The sequence below is a fragment of the Girardinichthys multiradiatus genome, chromosome 4, assembly GCF_021462225.1.
Source record: "Girardinichthys multiradiatus isolate DD_20200921_A chromosome 4, DD_fGirMul_XY1, whole genome shotgun sequence".
In the NCBI taxonomy this organism is placed as follows: domain Eukaryota; kingdom Metazoa; phylum Chordata; class Actinopteri; order Cyprinodontiformes; family Goodeidae; genus Girardinichthys; species Girardinichthys multiradiatus.
In genome coordinates, this window is record NC_061797.1 from 39,735,297 (window position 1) to 39,753,001 (window position 17,705).

The window sequence follows — 17,705 nt, forward strand, 5'->3', positions numbered from 1 at the left end:
TTTTTTTTCCTCCTGACAACTACACCCATTCTCCTTTTTAAATGTGCTTCTCTTTTTATTAGCTTCAGCAAAGAGCCAGAGCAGATCAGAATTATGATGCCTACAGAAACACATTTATGTAGGAAAGTTTTATTCCAACTGTCTTCCCTAGAAATGCAACTTATCATATTTTATCTTATAGTTTCAGAGTACATCTCTGGCAGAAATCCAGGAAGCAGTCGGTGCAGAAATGTCAGCACTGGCAACTCAAATATCACTTCGACTGTTGACACGCAATAAAATATGTTATATATTGCAATCGGTAAAATAAATAATCAATTAAACTTTATTTATAGAGCACTTTTCATGCAGCCATGTGTAACACAAAGCGCTTCAAAGAAGTTAAAAACAGAAAAGTGGACATAAAGCCAAAGATATTTTGGAAAATCTATTTAAAAATCCACAGGCATTTTCATTTATTCTATGAGTTTCAAAGATTAATCCTGATACAAAAATCCAGATTTTTAAAGATGTACAGATGTTTTTGGAAAAAAGTGCAGCTCATCTTAAAATGCTTTAGTTTTGATTTATCAAATGAATAAAGAAAGAAAATCGAGTTTTCGTTATCTTCCTTTTTATCACCAGTCTGTTTTTATCAATTTTTTGGTGCATCTTTAGTGAAGATTCCAATGAAAACAACATTATCAAAGCAACATTAGCATTTAAAGGGAATATTCTATACCTTGCATTATAAATACCACAGCTTGTTCTCTTGTTAGCTGTATTTAAAGAAACTGGCAATTAACTGCATCACAATACAATCTAATACCCTTAAGAGCTATACTGAAACAGCCTTGCTTTGTTTCTTATGAACTGTATTGGCTCAGGTGTTATATTATTATAACATTTGGATTAAGGTTGGCATTACTGGGAAAACATGCGACTGCAACTTTATTGTTCACGTTGGTTGGTCACTATATCAGGTGTGGGCATGGAGCAAAGTTAAAATATATACAATATTTCACATATTATTATTATTATACATAATGTGAGTATACAATGCTTAAAATCTATTAAAATTCCACTAATTGTTGTATCCAATCAGTTCTCTGCAGTTATGCTATTGCAAACACTGAGACTGCAAATGAACATTTCGAAGCTCTAATTTAGCTCATATTGGCTTTATTCTGTGACTCATTCAACTTTTTTTTCCCACATAGTCATATTTTTATCTTTCTCAATTTGTTGTAATTCCCTTTGCAAGTCCTGTTGGTCTGTAGGTGACATTTTCACAGACATCAAGGTAAATAAAACAGCATGTTCTATGTACAAGGAACTGAAAGGCTTAAAGCCTGGTTAATAAATGGTGAGCTGAAAGGGTAAGCCATCAAATAATGTCTAACAATGAGCTTTTTCATTCTAATCGTGAATGTGTAATTATAAGATTATGTCAGTGATGGTTTTCAGAGCTTTTGAAGCCAGTGAAGACTATATTTACAAAATGCCACCCTTCCTTATGCCACGTTGCTCTAAAAACAACTTTCTTCTTTCACATAAAATCTCATTTGTTTTGTAAAGGGGACATAAAAAAACAAAGATACAGCTATTCTCTTCCATCTACACAACTAATGCTCTGGAGCATTGTTTGTCATTGTTATTCAGTGCTTGCTCACCTACACTTAAAACATGATCCTTCTGGATTTTAATTAAGCACCAAGGTGCCTCCCAGAGGGTTTTGGCTTGGCAAAGGAAACTACTTTGATTTATGTACGTCTTTGTTCTTTTTGCTTGAAGCTTGCCTGTTATGAGAAGCTGTAGTGATGAATGAAAAAAGCTGGCAATTATTTTTATTAGGTAATTAGTTCCTGTTGAGGATGCACTCTTCTGAAAATGTAGGCAAACTTCAGCAGTGATGTTGTACATTGACCTGTCTCTTTGCTTGTCAGCTATGTCAATAACTGTATCAGGACCATGGAAACGCCCTATCTCACTATAACCTTATGCTCATTCATGTTCATTAAAATTAAATAGAAATACAGGGCTAATAAAACTAAGCCTTTTGGAGCTTTCCTCTGTGTGTCAGATAATGACTGGATCGTAAAACCTATTCTATGCATTAACCTGTGCTTAGAGCCAAGCCCACCTACACAGCACAAAAAATAGCACTGATTAGCGAAATCCTTGCGGACCCCGTTGTAAACAGCTATTTCAGTATCAGCAGTTTTCAAATAGAAGCTCCAGGCACTTAAACTGATAATTAAATCAGAATCAGAATCAGCTTTATTGCCAAGTTCGTACATACAACAAACAAGAAATTTGACTCTGGTACTCTTTGCTCTCTGGATTTCTTTTTTGTTTTTTTTGTCTTATAAGATATATTCTGCATATATCCTTATGTCCATAAATACATATATACAATATACACATATACAAAAATGGATTTGCAACTTCAGCATGAGATTGTTTGGTACTCTATTAAATGTTCATCAGAGAAACAGCCTGGGGGAAGAAACTGTCTTGCTCTGTAACGACCGCCTGAGGGTAGTACTCTAAACAGTTTATGTGCAGGGTGTGTGGGGTCTGCAAAGATTTTTTCAGCTCTTTTTCTGACCCTTGACCTGTAAAGTTCTGGATGGAGGGAAGGTCAACCCTGATTATTCTCTCTGCAGACCTGATTATTCGCTGCAGTCTGGACCTGTCCTGTTTGGTGGATGAACCAAACCACACTGAGATGGATGAAGACAGGACAGACTGAATGATGGCAGTGTAGATGACCAGCAGCTCCTGTGGAAGGTTGAATTTCTTGAGTTGCCTCAGGAAGTACAGTCTCTGCTGGGCCTTCTTCCGAACATTGTCTATGTATGAGGACCATCTCAGGTCCTCAGAGATGGTGGTTCCTAGGAACCTAAAGTGGTCCAAACCTGCTACGGTGTTGCCGATGTAAATGTAAACATTTTATGAATGTAGCCCCCCTCACTCCTTAGTTAGTTTGATACAAATAAACAGCTCATATATAAAGTGCCTTGCGAAAGTACTCGGCCCCCTTGAACTGATCGACCTCGACCTCTTGCCACATCAAACATAAAAATATAAAATTCTATTTTTTTGTGAAGAATCAACAAGTGGGACAAAATCGTGAAGTGGAATGAAATTTATTGGATTTGTCAAACGTTTTTAACAAATAAAAAACTGAAAAGTGGGGCGTGCAATATTATTCGGCCCCTTTACTTTCAGTGCAGCAAACTCACTCCAGAAGTTCAGTGAGGATCTCTGAATGATCCAATGTTGTCCCAAATGACTGATGATGATAAATAGAATCCACCTGTGTGTAATCAAGTCTCCGTATAAATGTACCTACTCTGTGATAGTCTCAGGGTTCTGTTCAAACCACAGAGAGCATCATGAAGACCAAGGAACACACCAGGCAGGTCCGAGATACTGTCGTGGAGAAGTTTAAAGCCGGATTTAGATATTAAAAGATTTCCCAAGCTTTAAACATCCCAAGGAGCACTGTGCAAACACTCGTACTCGTACGAGTCTTCCGCTTTATCCGGGACTGGGTCGCGGGGGCAGCAGACTCAGCGGAGATGCCCAGACATCCCTCTCCCCACTGTGCAAGCAATCATATTGAAATGGAAGGAGTATCAGACCACTGCAAATCTACCAAGACCCGGCCGTCCCTCTAAACTTTCATCTCGAACAAGGAGAAGACTGATCAGAGATGCAGCCAAGAGGCCCATGATCACTCTGGATGAACTGCAGAGATCTACAGCTGAGGTGGGAGAGTCTGTCCATAGGACAACAATCAGAGTCGTACACTGCACAAATCTTGCCTTTACGGAAGAGTGGCAAGAAGAAAGCCATTTCTCAAAGATATCCATTAAAAGTCTCGTTTAAAGTTTGCCACAAGCCACCTGGGAGACACACCAAACATGCGGAAGAAGGTGCTCTGGTCAGATGAAGCCAAAATCGAACAGTTTGGCCACAATGCAAAACAATATGTTTGGTATAAAAGCAACACAGCTCATCACCCTGAACACACCATACCCACTGTCAAACATGGTGGTGGCAGAATCATGGTTTGGGCCTGCTTTTCATCAGCAGAAACAATGATGATGGATGGGCCCAAATACAGGACCATTCTGGAAGAAAACTTGTTGGAGTCTGCAAGAGACCTGAGACTGGGACAGAGATTTATCTTCCACCAAGACAATGATCCAAAACATAAAGCCAAATCTACAATGAAATGGTTCACAAATAATCGTATCCAGATGTTGGAATGGCCAAGTCAAAGTCCAGACCTGAATCCAATCGAGAATCTGTGGAAAGAGCTAAAGACTGCTGTTCACAAACGCTCTCCATCCAACCTCACTGAGCTCCAGCTGTTTTGCAAGGAAGAATGGACAAGAATTTCAGTCTCTCGATGTGCAAAACTGATAGAGACATACCCCAAGCGACCTGCAGCTGTAATTGCAGCAAAGGGTGGCGCTACAAAGTATTAACGCAAGGGGGCCGAATAATATTGCACGCCTACTTTTCAGTTTTTTATTTGTTAAAAAAGTTTGATACATCCAATAAATTTCATTCCACTTCACCATTGTGTCCCACTTGTTAATTTTTCACAAGAAATTTGAATTTTATATCTTTATGTTTGAAGCCTGAAATGTGGCAAGAGGTTGACCAGTTCAAGGGGGCCGAGTACTTTCACAAGGCACTGTATACATATATGTGTGTATGTGTGTGTAATATATATATATATATATATATATATATATATATATATATATATATATATATATATATATATATATATATATATATATATATATATATATATATATCTCACCACACAATACACTGCCATTTCCATAACTGTCCATTTGCCCGGCATTAGAAATAAGTATTGGTCGAACATTCTTTACATAATTTTAATAGAAACCCAGTATAGTAGTCTCTTGCTGAGCCAAGAGAGAGAATATGGTGCATGATCTAATTGCCTTGATATAAAACAGCTGGCAAACCAGCTAGCAGCTTGCCAACTGTAGTTTTAAAAACAGCATTACCTAATGGGTGGCATTGCTGTAGTTTCCACATAAGGACAGTCTGTGTTTTTGCAAGCAGAAGTATTGTAATGAAACCAAATTTCCTTTGTTTTCTGCAAGTATGAGAAAAACAAATAAGCAATCTTTTAGCCAGCTGACCAGCAGTGCACAGCATTGTGAAGTGAAGGAAGGGGTATTGCCGCTCTATACAGCTAGAGAGATCTCTAGTAAATCCAGCACTTTCTCTGGCATCTAATTACAAACACTTGGAACAGTAACACCGTGGGAACAGTATCTAACAGTTGTCACTTTTTAAAAATCTTGGTAAAGCTTGATACTGGTAACTGGCCTTTGCATAATATCTTAAGACATCAAAAAACCCATTTGTACATACATCTGTTGAATATGAGATGACCCCCTAGTGACAAAACCATAGTTTAAAAAGCAGAGAGTTCTGCTCTCTTGGAAGCATATCAAAACCTAATGGAGTCTAAAAACCATGTGGGTGCAGAAGGATCGCTCTTGATTAGCTTGTGGAACTGCTGAAGGTCAGCACTGCTGAGCTGAACAGCCAAAAGCCTTCATAAAATCATGCACTGTTTCATTATTTTCAAAGTGTTTCATTACAGACAGTTAACCTTGGTTAACTCTAACACTCCCTACACTTTAATCAGCTAGCTATAATGCCTTCAAAACAGAGTGATCATTCAGCTTCTCCTCCTCTTGTTTACCAGTAGGGGGGCAGAAAAATGTTTTCCCAAGGTTGTAGAGATACTAAAACCACTATTCAGTGCCTCCAGTGTTGAAACGGTAAATCGGTTTCCCTGGAAAGAATGTCATTTGAAAGAACCACGTGCGGCTGTCCAGGCAAGGAAACTATGCCAAAGCTGAGACTTCACAGACCTTGATCTCGTTTCTACTTCTGCCCACCCCACAGTATGACCACATGTGAGAGTTTATAAGCCAGCAGGAACACACACACACTGCAAACAAGGACGCACTGTGAATGAGCCCCAACCGCAACTCTCGAAAAAAATATTAGAGGTTGGCTCAAGAATTTCATGAACCTCACTCATACTCCAAGCCGAGGTTTCAGAGAATGCACCTTTATTATCTGGCAAGACATGTCACTGAGGCCATGTGCATTGCTCCTTTTGATTGTGCAACTGAATAAAAGCTAGACAGCCTCATGAATACTGGATGATTTTTATCAAATTAAAAATCTCAAAGCAGTGTTATTTCAGTAACATGTTAAGAGCGGTGTTCATCTAACCAAGGGCAACTGATAGCCAATTATAACTAAAAGAATGATGTAAGAACAATGAGTCACCTGTGGTGTTTTTTTTAATCCAGAACATCTTTAATTTGTCTTCCTTCTAAAGGACGCGGTCCTGACAAATCAAATATGTTTAACATCTTTGTGGCTGAGCTGAGGGACTCATAAAAAGCTCTTGGTTAGGGATTAGGAAAAGATTGCCATCTTAGATCAATATTGAAAAAGTTTAGCGTGTTGTACCTCGTGGTCAGGTTTACACAGTCTGCACAAACACCAGCCTTTTCAGGCAGTGAACTGGGCCAAGAGGCTGTAAAAACAATTGATAAATTCCTGACTAAGCAGGAAAGAAGAGGAGATACTAAATTACAGAGAAGACAAATTAGTTATTGTTATTAAATTATTTTGTTCTTGTTCTACACAAACAGTATATTTCTGACAAACTGCAATATTAAAGCAAGACTTAACTACACATTCTTCTAGGAACAGCTGTTTCTCTTCCACTACAGGACAGACTCAAAGTTATCGACTAAGTGCTATCTTAATAAGAGCAATGGCTGACTCTGATTTTAGTTTCCAAAAAGCTAAACTGTTATGCAAACTGCAATAGGTAGGGGAGAGGCAGCACCACTACATTGGAAAAAAACTCTGGTCACATGAACATTTAACTTTATCTTTTTTCAAATACTTAAAATTACGACTTAAAGCCGTTATCAAAGTCAGGGAATTATCTGAAAAATTAATAAGATATAATATTTAGAAAACCCTTATGGTGAGTGCTTTTATTTTGAAGAACCAAAGTGATGCTAGCTTAAGTATCGGTAGTAAATTGAGATTATTTTGTTATGAAAAAAACTCTCCTACATTTAATACAGAAATCACACCTCACTGTGACCATAATTATAATGTAACAGCAAGCACGAACAGGTTGTTATGAGCTAATAATAGTCTATGGTCTGCAAACGTTACTGGTTTATAAATCAAACACTATTTGACTGGGTAATATGCACATCTCTATCAGAGCTGTGGTCTGTTGCTTACTTACTCTAAATGCTTACTTGATGGTAGCGTTAAATTTAAACAGACAAACGTGTTAGCTAAACACTTTTCCTGCCACACCATGGATCATTTACTCAAATGAGCTACACTTACCAGCTCGCTTTCCCGTCTGATTACAGGAGATGCAGATTGTTCATTGCCTCACAACTCAGACATTGAGTCCAAGCAAATCTCAATTCTTTAGATTGTAGGTCTACGTCAAGCCAGGAATCTTTGCTTCTATTTAAGTGTGACTTGAGTCCCTATCTCTGGGGGTTGGCTAGCAATAATATTTTAAAACATAACTTGCATACACTAATAAAGAATTACACAGAAAAAAGAGGAACAAAGTTGCTTATTCCAGTTGCATAAACACCAGTATATATCATAAACAGGCTCTGTTTGAAGGTAATCTTTCTTGAACCCTGAGGCTAGTTGTTCCAACATGTCATCCATTTAAGCATTCAAATAAAAGTTTTGTTTACCCGCATCATTTAAGCTCTTTGTCCAAAGGGTCTGAGGGATATTTGCACACCTGCTGCTATTGTTGGCCCTTTTAGTGCAACCTGGTAACAAGCTGCATTATGGGAATGTGTGATTCAGGAGGGGGCGGGTGAGGAAGAAAGAAAGGGACAGGATTAATCACACTACGTAAAATGTAATACTACACACCTGCAGCCAGTGCTATTCTTCTGAGAGGAACATTAACAAGTATAAGGGTTGATGCAGTGAGCAAGATTGCTGTGAATTGGCTGTTTTGGTTTGATCCCAACTGAGTTTGGGTATAGAAAGAAATTATGAAAAATGTAGACATATTTAATACCGTAAATTGCTAAAAAAAATAAATTAAAAAAGCCCTCTGGATTTAAATGGCCAAAAAATACCATGGCAAAATCAATCTGTAAAGAGCTAAAAGAGCAAAAGTAAAATAACCTATTATAAAAACAGAAGCAATGAATTTAAGTTGTCATGGCAAGAAAATATTACAGTGTGAAAAGGATGGCATCTGTCTGTGGTGAGCATTGCTTGAAAAGAGCCACAAGATTAAGTCGCGTTAAAAGGAAAACAGCAAAGTGTTTTGATACAGTTTGTGAGCCCATTAAGAGAATTGGACATTAGATCTATGAAACATGGGATGGCTGCCACACTGAAAAGCTTTAAAAATGAATGGGTTTTAACAGCAAGGCTAACCACTAAAGGGACACAACACTTATTGAATCAGCCAACCAGAAGTGATTGAGTGCTCCTTTAGAAAACTGCTTAATTCAGAGAAAAATCTGTTTTTTTTTTTTTTCTGGGGGCCATGAGGACTTTGTATTATAAGTCAGAAAGATTTAGGCCGTCAGTGAAATAGAGAACCATAATAGCAGGTCATACTAAAAACATAAATCTATCCTGTGTTTTGCTTTGATTCAACTAGACACAGTATAAGATGTATGACTACTTGAAAATTACTTCTGGAGATTATTTGCTGAACCTTACCAGATAAATAAACCAGAGCAGCAGATTTATTTTTTTCATTTGTGTGACATGCAGATGGCTTAGAAGAACTCTCATAAGCCAAATGCCTTTGTTATTTTTGCTAAGTAGAATCTTAGTCTCATTTAAAGATAATAAAATACTAAAACTAAGCCCCTCCTTACTGACCTAAACAGTGTTTTCTGGTTTAGTTTAGCTACAGCCTTGTAGATGAGAACAGCATCTCAATGTGACTTATTACAGCTTGTGGAGTAGAGGTAGCTTTTATATTTCTGTGAAAATTTGAGAAAGTACAGCAGAGGAAATATGTATGGACAACGTCAACGGTTTGCTCTGTAAATATATTTCTAACAGGGCTACTGATATGAAATTCATATATGTCAGTAACAATCAAAGTCAAAACAAATTAGTCCATAAAACAAAACATGTATAAAAAAGTAGAATAAGCATTAAACACATCAAGAACAGAAATTCCAAAATGGCATGAAAAGCAAACAAACCATTTGATATCTGTCAGAATTTAGAAGAAAATCCTGAGCCATATCGGTGCAGCTTAATATCAGCTGGTTTAAAGCTAAGGCATGACATAAGTATCGTTGCATGATGGCTAAAACCACATAGCTCTCTAAAGACCATATTGTTGTAAAATAGACTGATAGTATTGGTTACAGGTCTATTTTGAAAGTTCTGAATTTTCCATTGAACACTGTTGTGGCCATAATCTGCAAGTAGAAGTGACCTGGAATTAGCAGATACAGTTTTTCTGCATGAAAACAATAAGTAATTAACCCAACAGCAAATGACTTTATGCACTCTGACTGCACAAGACTCAACTGTTAAAGAAAAAAGGCATGTTAAAGCTTGTTTAAAGTTTGCTATAGACATTTTGCACAAGTCAGTGATATGCTCAGAGAATATAGGCCACATGAGACCAAACTCGAACTCTTTGGATGTCACTGCACAAACCATGTTTGGAGAATGAATGGCACTGCACATCACCAGACATATAGCATACCAACAGTAAAGCATATGATACTAACTCTTCTTCAAAGAACTGAAGGAGGGACAAATAGAGAAATGCACCGGGTTATTCCTTATAAGAATCAAAAGATGAAATGATGGTCGATTTTCCAGTCATGAGGTTACCAGTTAAGATCATTGGACTTAACTAAATGAACTGTAAACTGATTCAGCCATGTGGTAACTCTCTAGGTCTCCAGATTATGTTTGAGGTTTGCTTAAATGAACCACAGTGAGTAATGCATGAGGAAATGTAATGAAGGGGATTTATGAGCAGTGATGGTATGATTACACAGGGTCTTTATGGGTGCTGATCTGGGTAATGCCCAATGTCAGGCTAAGATTCCGCAGCCTTTGTCACATTCACCTTAAAAAACAAAGCAGGCAGTATGGTTTTATCTTCTGTAGTTCTCCATACTTTTAATTAAAAGTATGACTATTTTTTGTAAGAATTTTAAATTAACTGAAATACGTTATGCATGCATTTATGTAGTATTTAACGAGTATCACCAAAGTGAAAATGAGTACACCTTATATATGACTAGCAAAGTTGCAGGCCTGCAGGATCCTCACAGTAATCAGAATGTGAACATGTAATGAATGTACACATGGATGTAGTTTAGTCTCCCACACAGAGAGGTCCTTCTTACAGGCAGGGATCTCAGAGTAGAGTGTGTTTCTATGAGCACACACTTAACTAAAAATAACACTCTTTTGTCTCAGTGGGAAAATTAGGTGTTTAATAAATATGCTGATGTACACTCCTGACAAGTTGCAATTAGAAGAGTCAGCAAAACACATTAGCTTTTCCTTTGTAGGACATTTAAACATTTAATAAGCACCTTGGAGTCATATCCATCAACTGTTAAGTTGGACAAACTGGACAACCTCTAAGGTTACACCACTCCTTAACACACACACATACATTTTAACATTGTGTTTAGATATGTTTAGAATGTGTGTGATGAAATGGCACCAGCTGTGTACACTGGAAGGATGCACATGGCCCCCTGGTCCAACATAGCAGAGCATTAACCCGTTCCTCTTCCAGAAGCAGAAGGAACAGAAAAGACAAAAGAAACCTTAAAAGTTTTAGCTGCTGGCAAAAGGTTTGCTGTCCTGAAAGTACAGTAACTCAACTCACTAACCCCTCCCCCCAACCTGTGTCCTTAAATTGTAAAAAGGCCCAGTGTTCCAAAGACAGTATATGTTACAGACTAAGCAACTTCCTTAGAACAATGCATCACGTTATTTTCAACTCATTTGTCATAGCACATGTGAGTAGAGAAAAAAAAGCGAAGTACATCACGAATAAATTAACCCCAGAACATTATCTACATTCGGTTAAAAATGAAGTTGAACAAGTATAGCAAAAGAGGACTGCTACCAGGTACATTTTTGGGAAAAGACCTCTTATTATCAAGCCAAAGTACATTTTTTCTTTATTTATTTACCTTGGTTAATGCCTGTGGTTACTAAAGGTAACAGCTTGTGTAGTTTAACACAACAGCAAACACAACTTGACCTGCTACAATGTCAAAAGAGCAACTGCTGCATCTGTTTGCAGCACAAGCATTCAATTCAGTTTGAAGAAGCAAAGTTACAAAAACAACCAGTCCACAAAGAATGTGCAAAATGTTAAAAATGTTGATTGTTTGGTTTGGAAGAAGAATTTTTTTTTTTTTTTTTTTCAAATTGAAAAAATAACTGAAAAAGCAAGATGTAGTCAGAAATTAACTCATATTACTGAGCAATCATTTTTACACCTTGCAGCAGATATTCAGTTAAAATAAGTAACTCCTTTTTTTTCTCTTTGTCTCCAACACAGCTATGATAACTTGGAGTACCTCAAAGGTTTTATTTCTTATTAGTTGAAATTACACCTTCTTTCCAACTACTGTTAATTATACAGAATCATATGCATTTGTAATGCATTGCTTAATCCTAAGGGGGAATGGCAAACACTAATACTGCTACAAAAGGCTATAAAATTAAATGGATTTGTTTAAATATGAAGTTGCAAAGGGCTAGAAGGCAGGACTTAATTCAAAGATGGAGTTGGGTAAAATTTTTCAGGATATAATCTACAGTTATAGGCAATTCGCCAGGAATATTACATGGAAAGTACTTTTTGATTCTTGTTGCATGGTTCTTTACAGCACTGGGCACCAATAATATTATTGTAGAACTCCAAAAGATGGATATAAGGTGCCTTGCAAAAGTATATATGACCTTTTAAGTTTTCCACATTTGTGATGTTACAACCACAAACATCTGCGTACTTATGATTTAATGCTATTGACCAACACAAAGACCATAACTGTGACCTAGAAGAAAATGTATTATTACAAATTATTAGAAGTGTTGCATGTATTTGTATTCACCTGCCCTTTCTCTAATAACCCTAAATAAAATCTTGTAAAAGCAAGCTCCCTAGGTAAATAGTTAGAAACATGTTTTATTGTAAGTATATCTGGTTTTTTGAGACATGTCTCTACCAGCTTTGCACATTTTGGAACTGAATTGTTTTCTCGTTCTTCTTTACGAAAAACGTCATGTTGAGTCTGGACTTTGACTGGGCCACTCTTACTCTTGAGTATGCCTTCATCTAGACCATTCCATTATAGCTTTGGCTGTATGTTTTGTATTGCAATATGAATCTCTGCCCAAGACTGAGCTTCTAACAAGATTTCTTTCAATAATGGCTTCTATTTAGCTCCAGTTCCCATCCAACCATAGCGCCTTCCTTTACATGCTTGCTGAGTCTCCTACATGGCTTGAGGCAAACCACCCTGCTATTCTCTAACACACCTCTGAAGCCTTCACAAAACAGCTGCATTTTACAGAGATAAATTGCACATAGCTGGATTATTTAATAATTAGGGGTTTTCTTAAAACAATTGGTTGCACTGGATTTTAATTTCTGGGTTTTGGAGTGGGGGTCAAATACAAATGAGCTGTACAATTTCAATATTTCTTATTTGTAAAAAGCTTTAAAAATATTTATTTTTATTTCATCCACATCACATTTATGTGATTTAGTCATTTTAGTCTTTCACATAAAATCATAATTAAGTTCACTGAACTGACAAAATGTGAAGAAGTTCAATGGGTGTGAATACATTTGTTGCTACATTAGAGCTATTAAGCTGTTTGTCAAGGTTTTCATCTATATCCTTCTGCAATGAAGCCATTAAAATAATGAATGGTCAGTTCAGTAGAAAAAGTAATTATTTTGTCTCAGTAGTGCTGGCATTCATCTTGCAAATAAACCTGAAAAGTGAGGACCAGTCCAGGTGAAAAGTTTGTATAAACATCTGTTGGTAATTTCTTGGCGCCTGGAGCTAATGAAAGCTCAGCAATAAATGGATACTGTATTTGAAACATTATTAAAACCTTGAAAAAACAACCAGATGGCCATAAAAATGAGAATAACACCGAGTCTCTTTCATGGAAGCAGTAAAGTGAGCCCCGTTTTACTCTAAAGAAAAAACAACCAACCGACCCCAACCAACTCTGTCTCTGAGTGACAGAGAGGCTCGCTGGAAAAACCACAAAACTTCAGCAGCTTGGTTTAAACAACGTCTTTAGAAATACAACTAAGACAAAGCAGAATCAAAGGTTAAAAAGATATGTACACATTCCTGTATTCAATAAACTGTAAAAGGATGCACATAAAATCTTTTTGACAAATAGGATCATAAACTGAGTAGTAAGAAAAACAACAGGTCATAATCTGATAAATTGGAAACGACATAACTTCCTGTTTAACAGGTGAGAGCAGATGCTCTTTCATGTTTTATATAAAGTTAAGGTGGTTTAAGAGAAATGGACCTTCTTATGAAAACCCTGCTATCCAACCAAACCCAGTTCATATCTGCAACCTGAGTTTTGCATTTAAATACTAGATTTAATTCAACAATATTTTGCCTTTTTAATTTATTATATGAGCATTAATAAGCCTAGCAAAGATGTGACATGTTTCCCTCTAGTACCGCTGTTTCACCTTCATCTCCATGCCAAAAAAAAAAAAAAAATCAGCAGCTTCATTAGTCATGACTGTAGCACCTAATTAAGTTTCTGCCATTTGGGCTGGATTTTTCTGTAAATTTAAAAGAATCTCTGATGTTTCAAAGTGCCTCTGGGCCCTTCTGTCTCCGCTGCCATTAAAACTGAACACTTCGCAAGCCTGAATTTTAAGAGAGTTGTGCCTGTTTTCAAATCAAAACTGTGAAAAATAGTTTAAAGTTCTGTTGTTTGCAAAGAAAATGTGCTGTGACAGCATATAAATAGATTAAAGAAGTAATGCTTTGGTTCTAGATGACTAACCGCTTTGCATTGTGCTACCTTTCAGCAAGTTGATGTAACATTACCATGGCGTTGTACATTACCATGAACGCATGCTTTGTACTCTCCCTCCCTCCCTCTCTCTCCAGCGTAACTGGGTAGAGATTCTGGATAAGGACCTTCCCACCACCCTTCCTCCCCTTGCATTGTGGACAATTACTGATACAGATGAAAAAAAAAAAAAAAAATGGCATCCCAATTCAAAGAAATGTGGTTAAAAGTTTTTAAAGGGTGATGAAGACATGATGAAACTGGGCACATATGACAACTTGGCCACACAACAAAAAGCTGATGAAACTGTGAGACAAACCTGGTAACTGTTTTGAGCAGCAAACAGAGCAGCACTAAAGGGGCTGAATAATTGGGGTGGGGGGTGGTGCATAGAAGTGTTTGTTTGTGTGGGTGGGTGGGTGTAAGTGTGTGTGTTTGTATGCCTATGTGAGTGTTGGTGGATGTAGGTGGTACTATTGTTTAATGTTTATAAAAATCAAATACAGCAGGTGTGTGAGTTTTGTTTGTCATAGTGCTATCTATCTATCTATCTATCTATCTATCTATCTATCTATCTATCCATCCATCCCCTGGTAAACTTGGCTGCAAAATTATTATTGTTTGCTTGGAATGAGACAGGCATTGCTCAATATATATATATATATAACATTGCAAAAAGGAGCATATATTTTGAAACAGAAAACAATAACATGTTTTTATTTACATTTTTGGCATTACAACAATAAAACCTTCCTATTTATGATGACCAACTTTTTTTTTTTTTTTTTTATGTTTCCACAGGTATTTTGAAAGTTTGTCTTTGAAGCTGAGTTCCAGGTCTTGGAGGCTGGAAGGCCTCCATACCATCACCATCATCATTAGCTTTTATGCTCCCACCAGAGATTCTCTATGACATTCAAGTCAGGAATCTGGCTGGGTCACTTCAAATTGAAATATTACTTTAAACCTAAATCCATCAAGGGTATGAATACCTTTGGACTTAGTGTGATATATATGTATTTATTATTAGCAGGTTACATGAACATCATCTCAAAACTGAATTTATCAATCTCTTCCAAAAATGAAACCACAATAAAGAGAAGAATGAATCTGAAAACTGTGTATATAGGGATATCAATGACTTAACTTATAAATAAAACACGGTTTTAGCCACTCCACTGAGTGCTATAGCGGATATTATAGCCAGTTATAGCTGATAATATATGTAAGATAAAAGCATAACACTGCATTTTGCAAACAATTAATTCATTAAAGATAGTTAATTTAAACCATTGTCTGCAAAAAGCCATCAACAGCAACTCAGTTAAACACCTAACTTCAAGTTAAACACCCTCCAAATAGCTAAAGGGCAAAAAGATATTTCTATACCATGCAATTTAGTTGCATCATGCTGGGGGTCATGAAAGAGAGCAGTTCATTTGACACCTGATACAGAGTATCTTCTTTTCATCACATTGTAACTCTAATGTAGGGTGCTGATGCAATGATCCTTCACTGATGTTGAGGAACATGAAACCGTAAAAGCAACAGCGCCCATGACTGTGGATCCTGTGGTCAGAGTTTAGTAGTGCAATGAGGCCAAACAAAAAAAAAAGTAACACTGCGTCATTACACTTGTCCTGCTGCTTCCTTAGCCAATACACATTCACCAAAGTTTCTGAAGAGGTAGGGAAGTGATCAATTAGCAACTTCTAACAGAAGTGGCAGATCTATCTAACTGCACTTAGACCCGGTGCACTCATGGTTTCAGTACCAACGTGGTCACACCGCGCACACAAAAAAAAATTGGATTTCTCACCTTGTTGAAGTTGTAGTAGCCCAAACAATGGGCATAATCCAGGTTTGATGGATCTCCGGGGATAGAATTCCCTCCGGCACTCGGATAAAATCTTACATCCATGTCGTGTGAGGCAGCTGCGCGCAGTTGTAGCCTGCTTGTTTCTGCCGTTTTTACAATCCAAGCGCTCAGACAGAGAGAGGGAGAGAGAGCGAGCGAGAGAGATGGATGGATGGATGGAGAGAAAGCGCGATAGAGAGACAGAAGGTAATCACGGCAGTGTGGGGGGGGAGGGGGGAGCAGGTAAAGTTTCCGTATTCCTCTTCTACGACCTAGTACAGTCGCTTCATTTCTGAGGAAACCTGCGTGAAGGTTGGACGGAGCCCAGAAAGCTGTCCCTCACAGAGAAGCGCGGCGGACACTGTGCACCAACATGCATTTACACACAGCTGCTGCTGCCGCTGTATACAAAGAAGCCACGAGACTGGCGGCTGAGCGCGAGTCCACCTCCTCCTCCCTCCCCTTCGGACTAGGGAAAAATAAATAAATAAACACAAACAGCAACAAACGGACTAGGGAAAAATAAATAAATAAACACAAACAGCAACAAAGTGGCAACAAGACGCGCAAAGTTGAGTTAAAACTGGATGCGCCCTCGGATGTGGCTCATTTTCCTCTTAGAAGTTTATCGCTCCAACAACTTAGAAAACTAGTTGGTGAAAAGGAAACAGGAGCCTGCTGTCCGCCCGGACTCCTCTGCTGAGCACTGGGTTCGGAAAACAAGCCGAACAACTCCCCACAGACAGGGAAATTAGCGAGCGCGATGTAGTACAGTGGATATCCAAGTTCAAGCCTCCGCTCTGCCTGACCGGACTGTCCTGCTGATGAACAAGGCAAAAGTGCGAACAAGCCAGCCACTCCCCAAACACACCAAGCCACTCCCAACGAAAACACTGCGCTTAAATCCATGTGACATATTGGCATGGAAATTAATCACAATTAAGGTATCTTTTTTCCATCTGTTCATAGTACTATTACGGTTTATATCGTCCCTCTGTCCACTTTCAAAGTTGTGTTTGATTACAGGTTTTACATATTCAATATACAATTATCATTATCACTTAAGATTTAAATATTTAGGCTGAGTCCCATTTCCTTGGCAGAGAATTCCCTTTCCTCCTAATTGGAGAACCAGTAAAATATTCTACTGAGAAATGGGACCCTCCTTCAACAACCAGTTCTCACTAATTTCTATGACACAAACACTTTAACTTAATCTACTCATATGCGTTGTGTAAGCAGTTCTCAACCCTAGAGCACACCCTATTTTTATGTGTTTTAAGGGAGAACAAAAATGTAATGCCAAGTGTACCATATTGACAAATAAATTTAATTTAATGTATTCTGGTTTTTTTTACTGTTCTGCCAATATACTAACATATATATATAATATAATATAGTTTTTCCAAAATAGCAGTTTAATAATTAAACAATGTTAAATGTACCAAGAGTACACTAATGACTAGTCTGTCAGCAAATATACTAATGCTGTAAGTAACATAGCTCTATAATTAGATACAATATTTCACTAGGGTAATTCATCTGAACTCATCAAACTATGAACTACAGGGTATTATATATTTTTGTTCTTCTATTGGTGTCTGATGAAAGCGCTTACAAGCTTTAGATTATGGTCAGATACAGGTCAGATTGCAAATAACATGTTTTAGTTTAGAAC

At 37.5% G+C, this 17,705-nt stretch overlaps 1 protein-coding gene across 1 annotated transcript in view; it reads right to left on the reverse strand.

The window, feature by feature from the left end:
- Nucleotides 1–16,887, reverse strand: part of tox3 (TOX high mobility group box family member 3) — a 62,146-nt gene extending 45,259 nt beyond the window's left edge. The window contains exon 1 of the mRNA XM_047364107.1: nt 15,989–16,887. Within this exon, the coding sequence (XP_047220063.1) occupies nt 15,989–16,090 (102 nt within the window). The 5' untranslated portion in view covers nt 16,091–16,887. The remainder of the gene's footprint in view (nt 1–15,988) is intronic.
- Between the last annotated feature and the right edge of the window lie 818 nt (nt 16,888–17,705).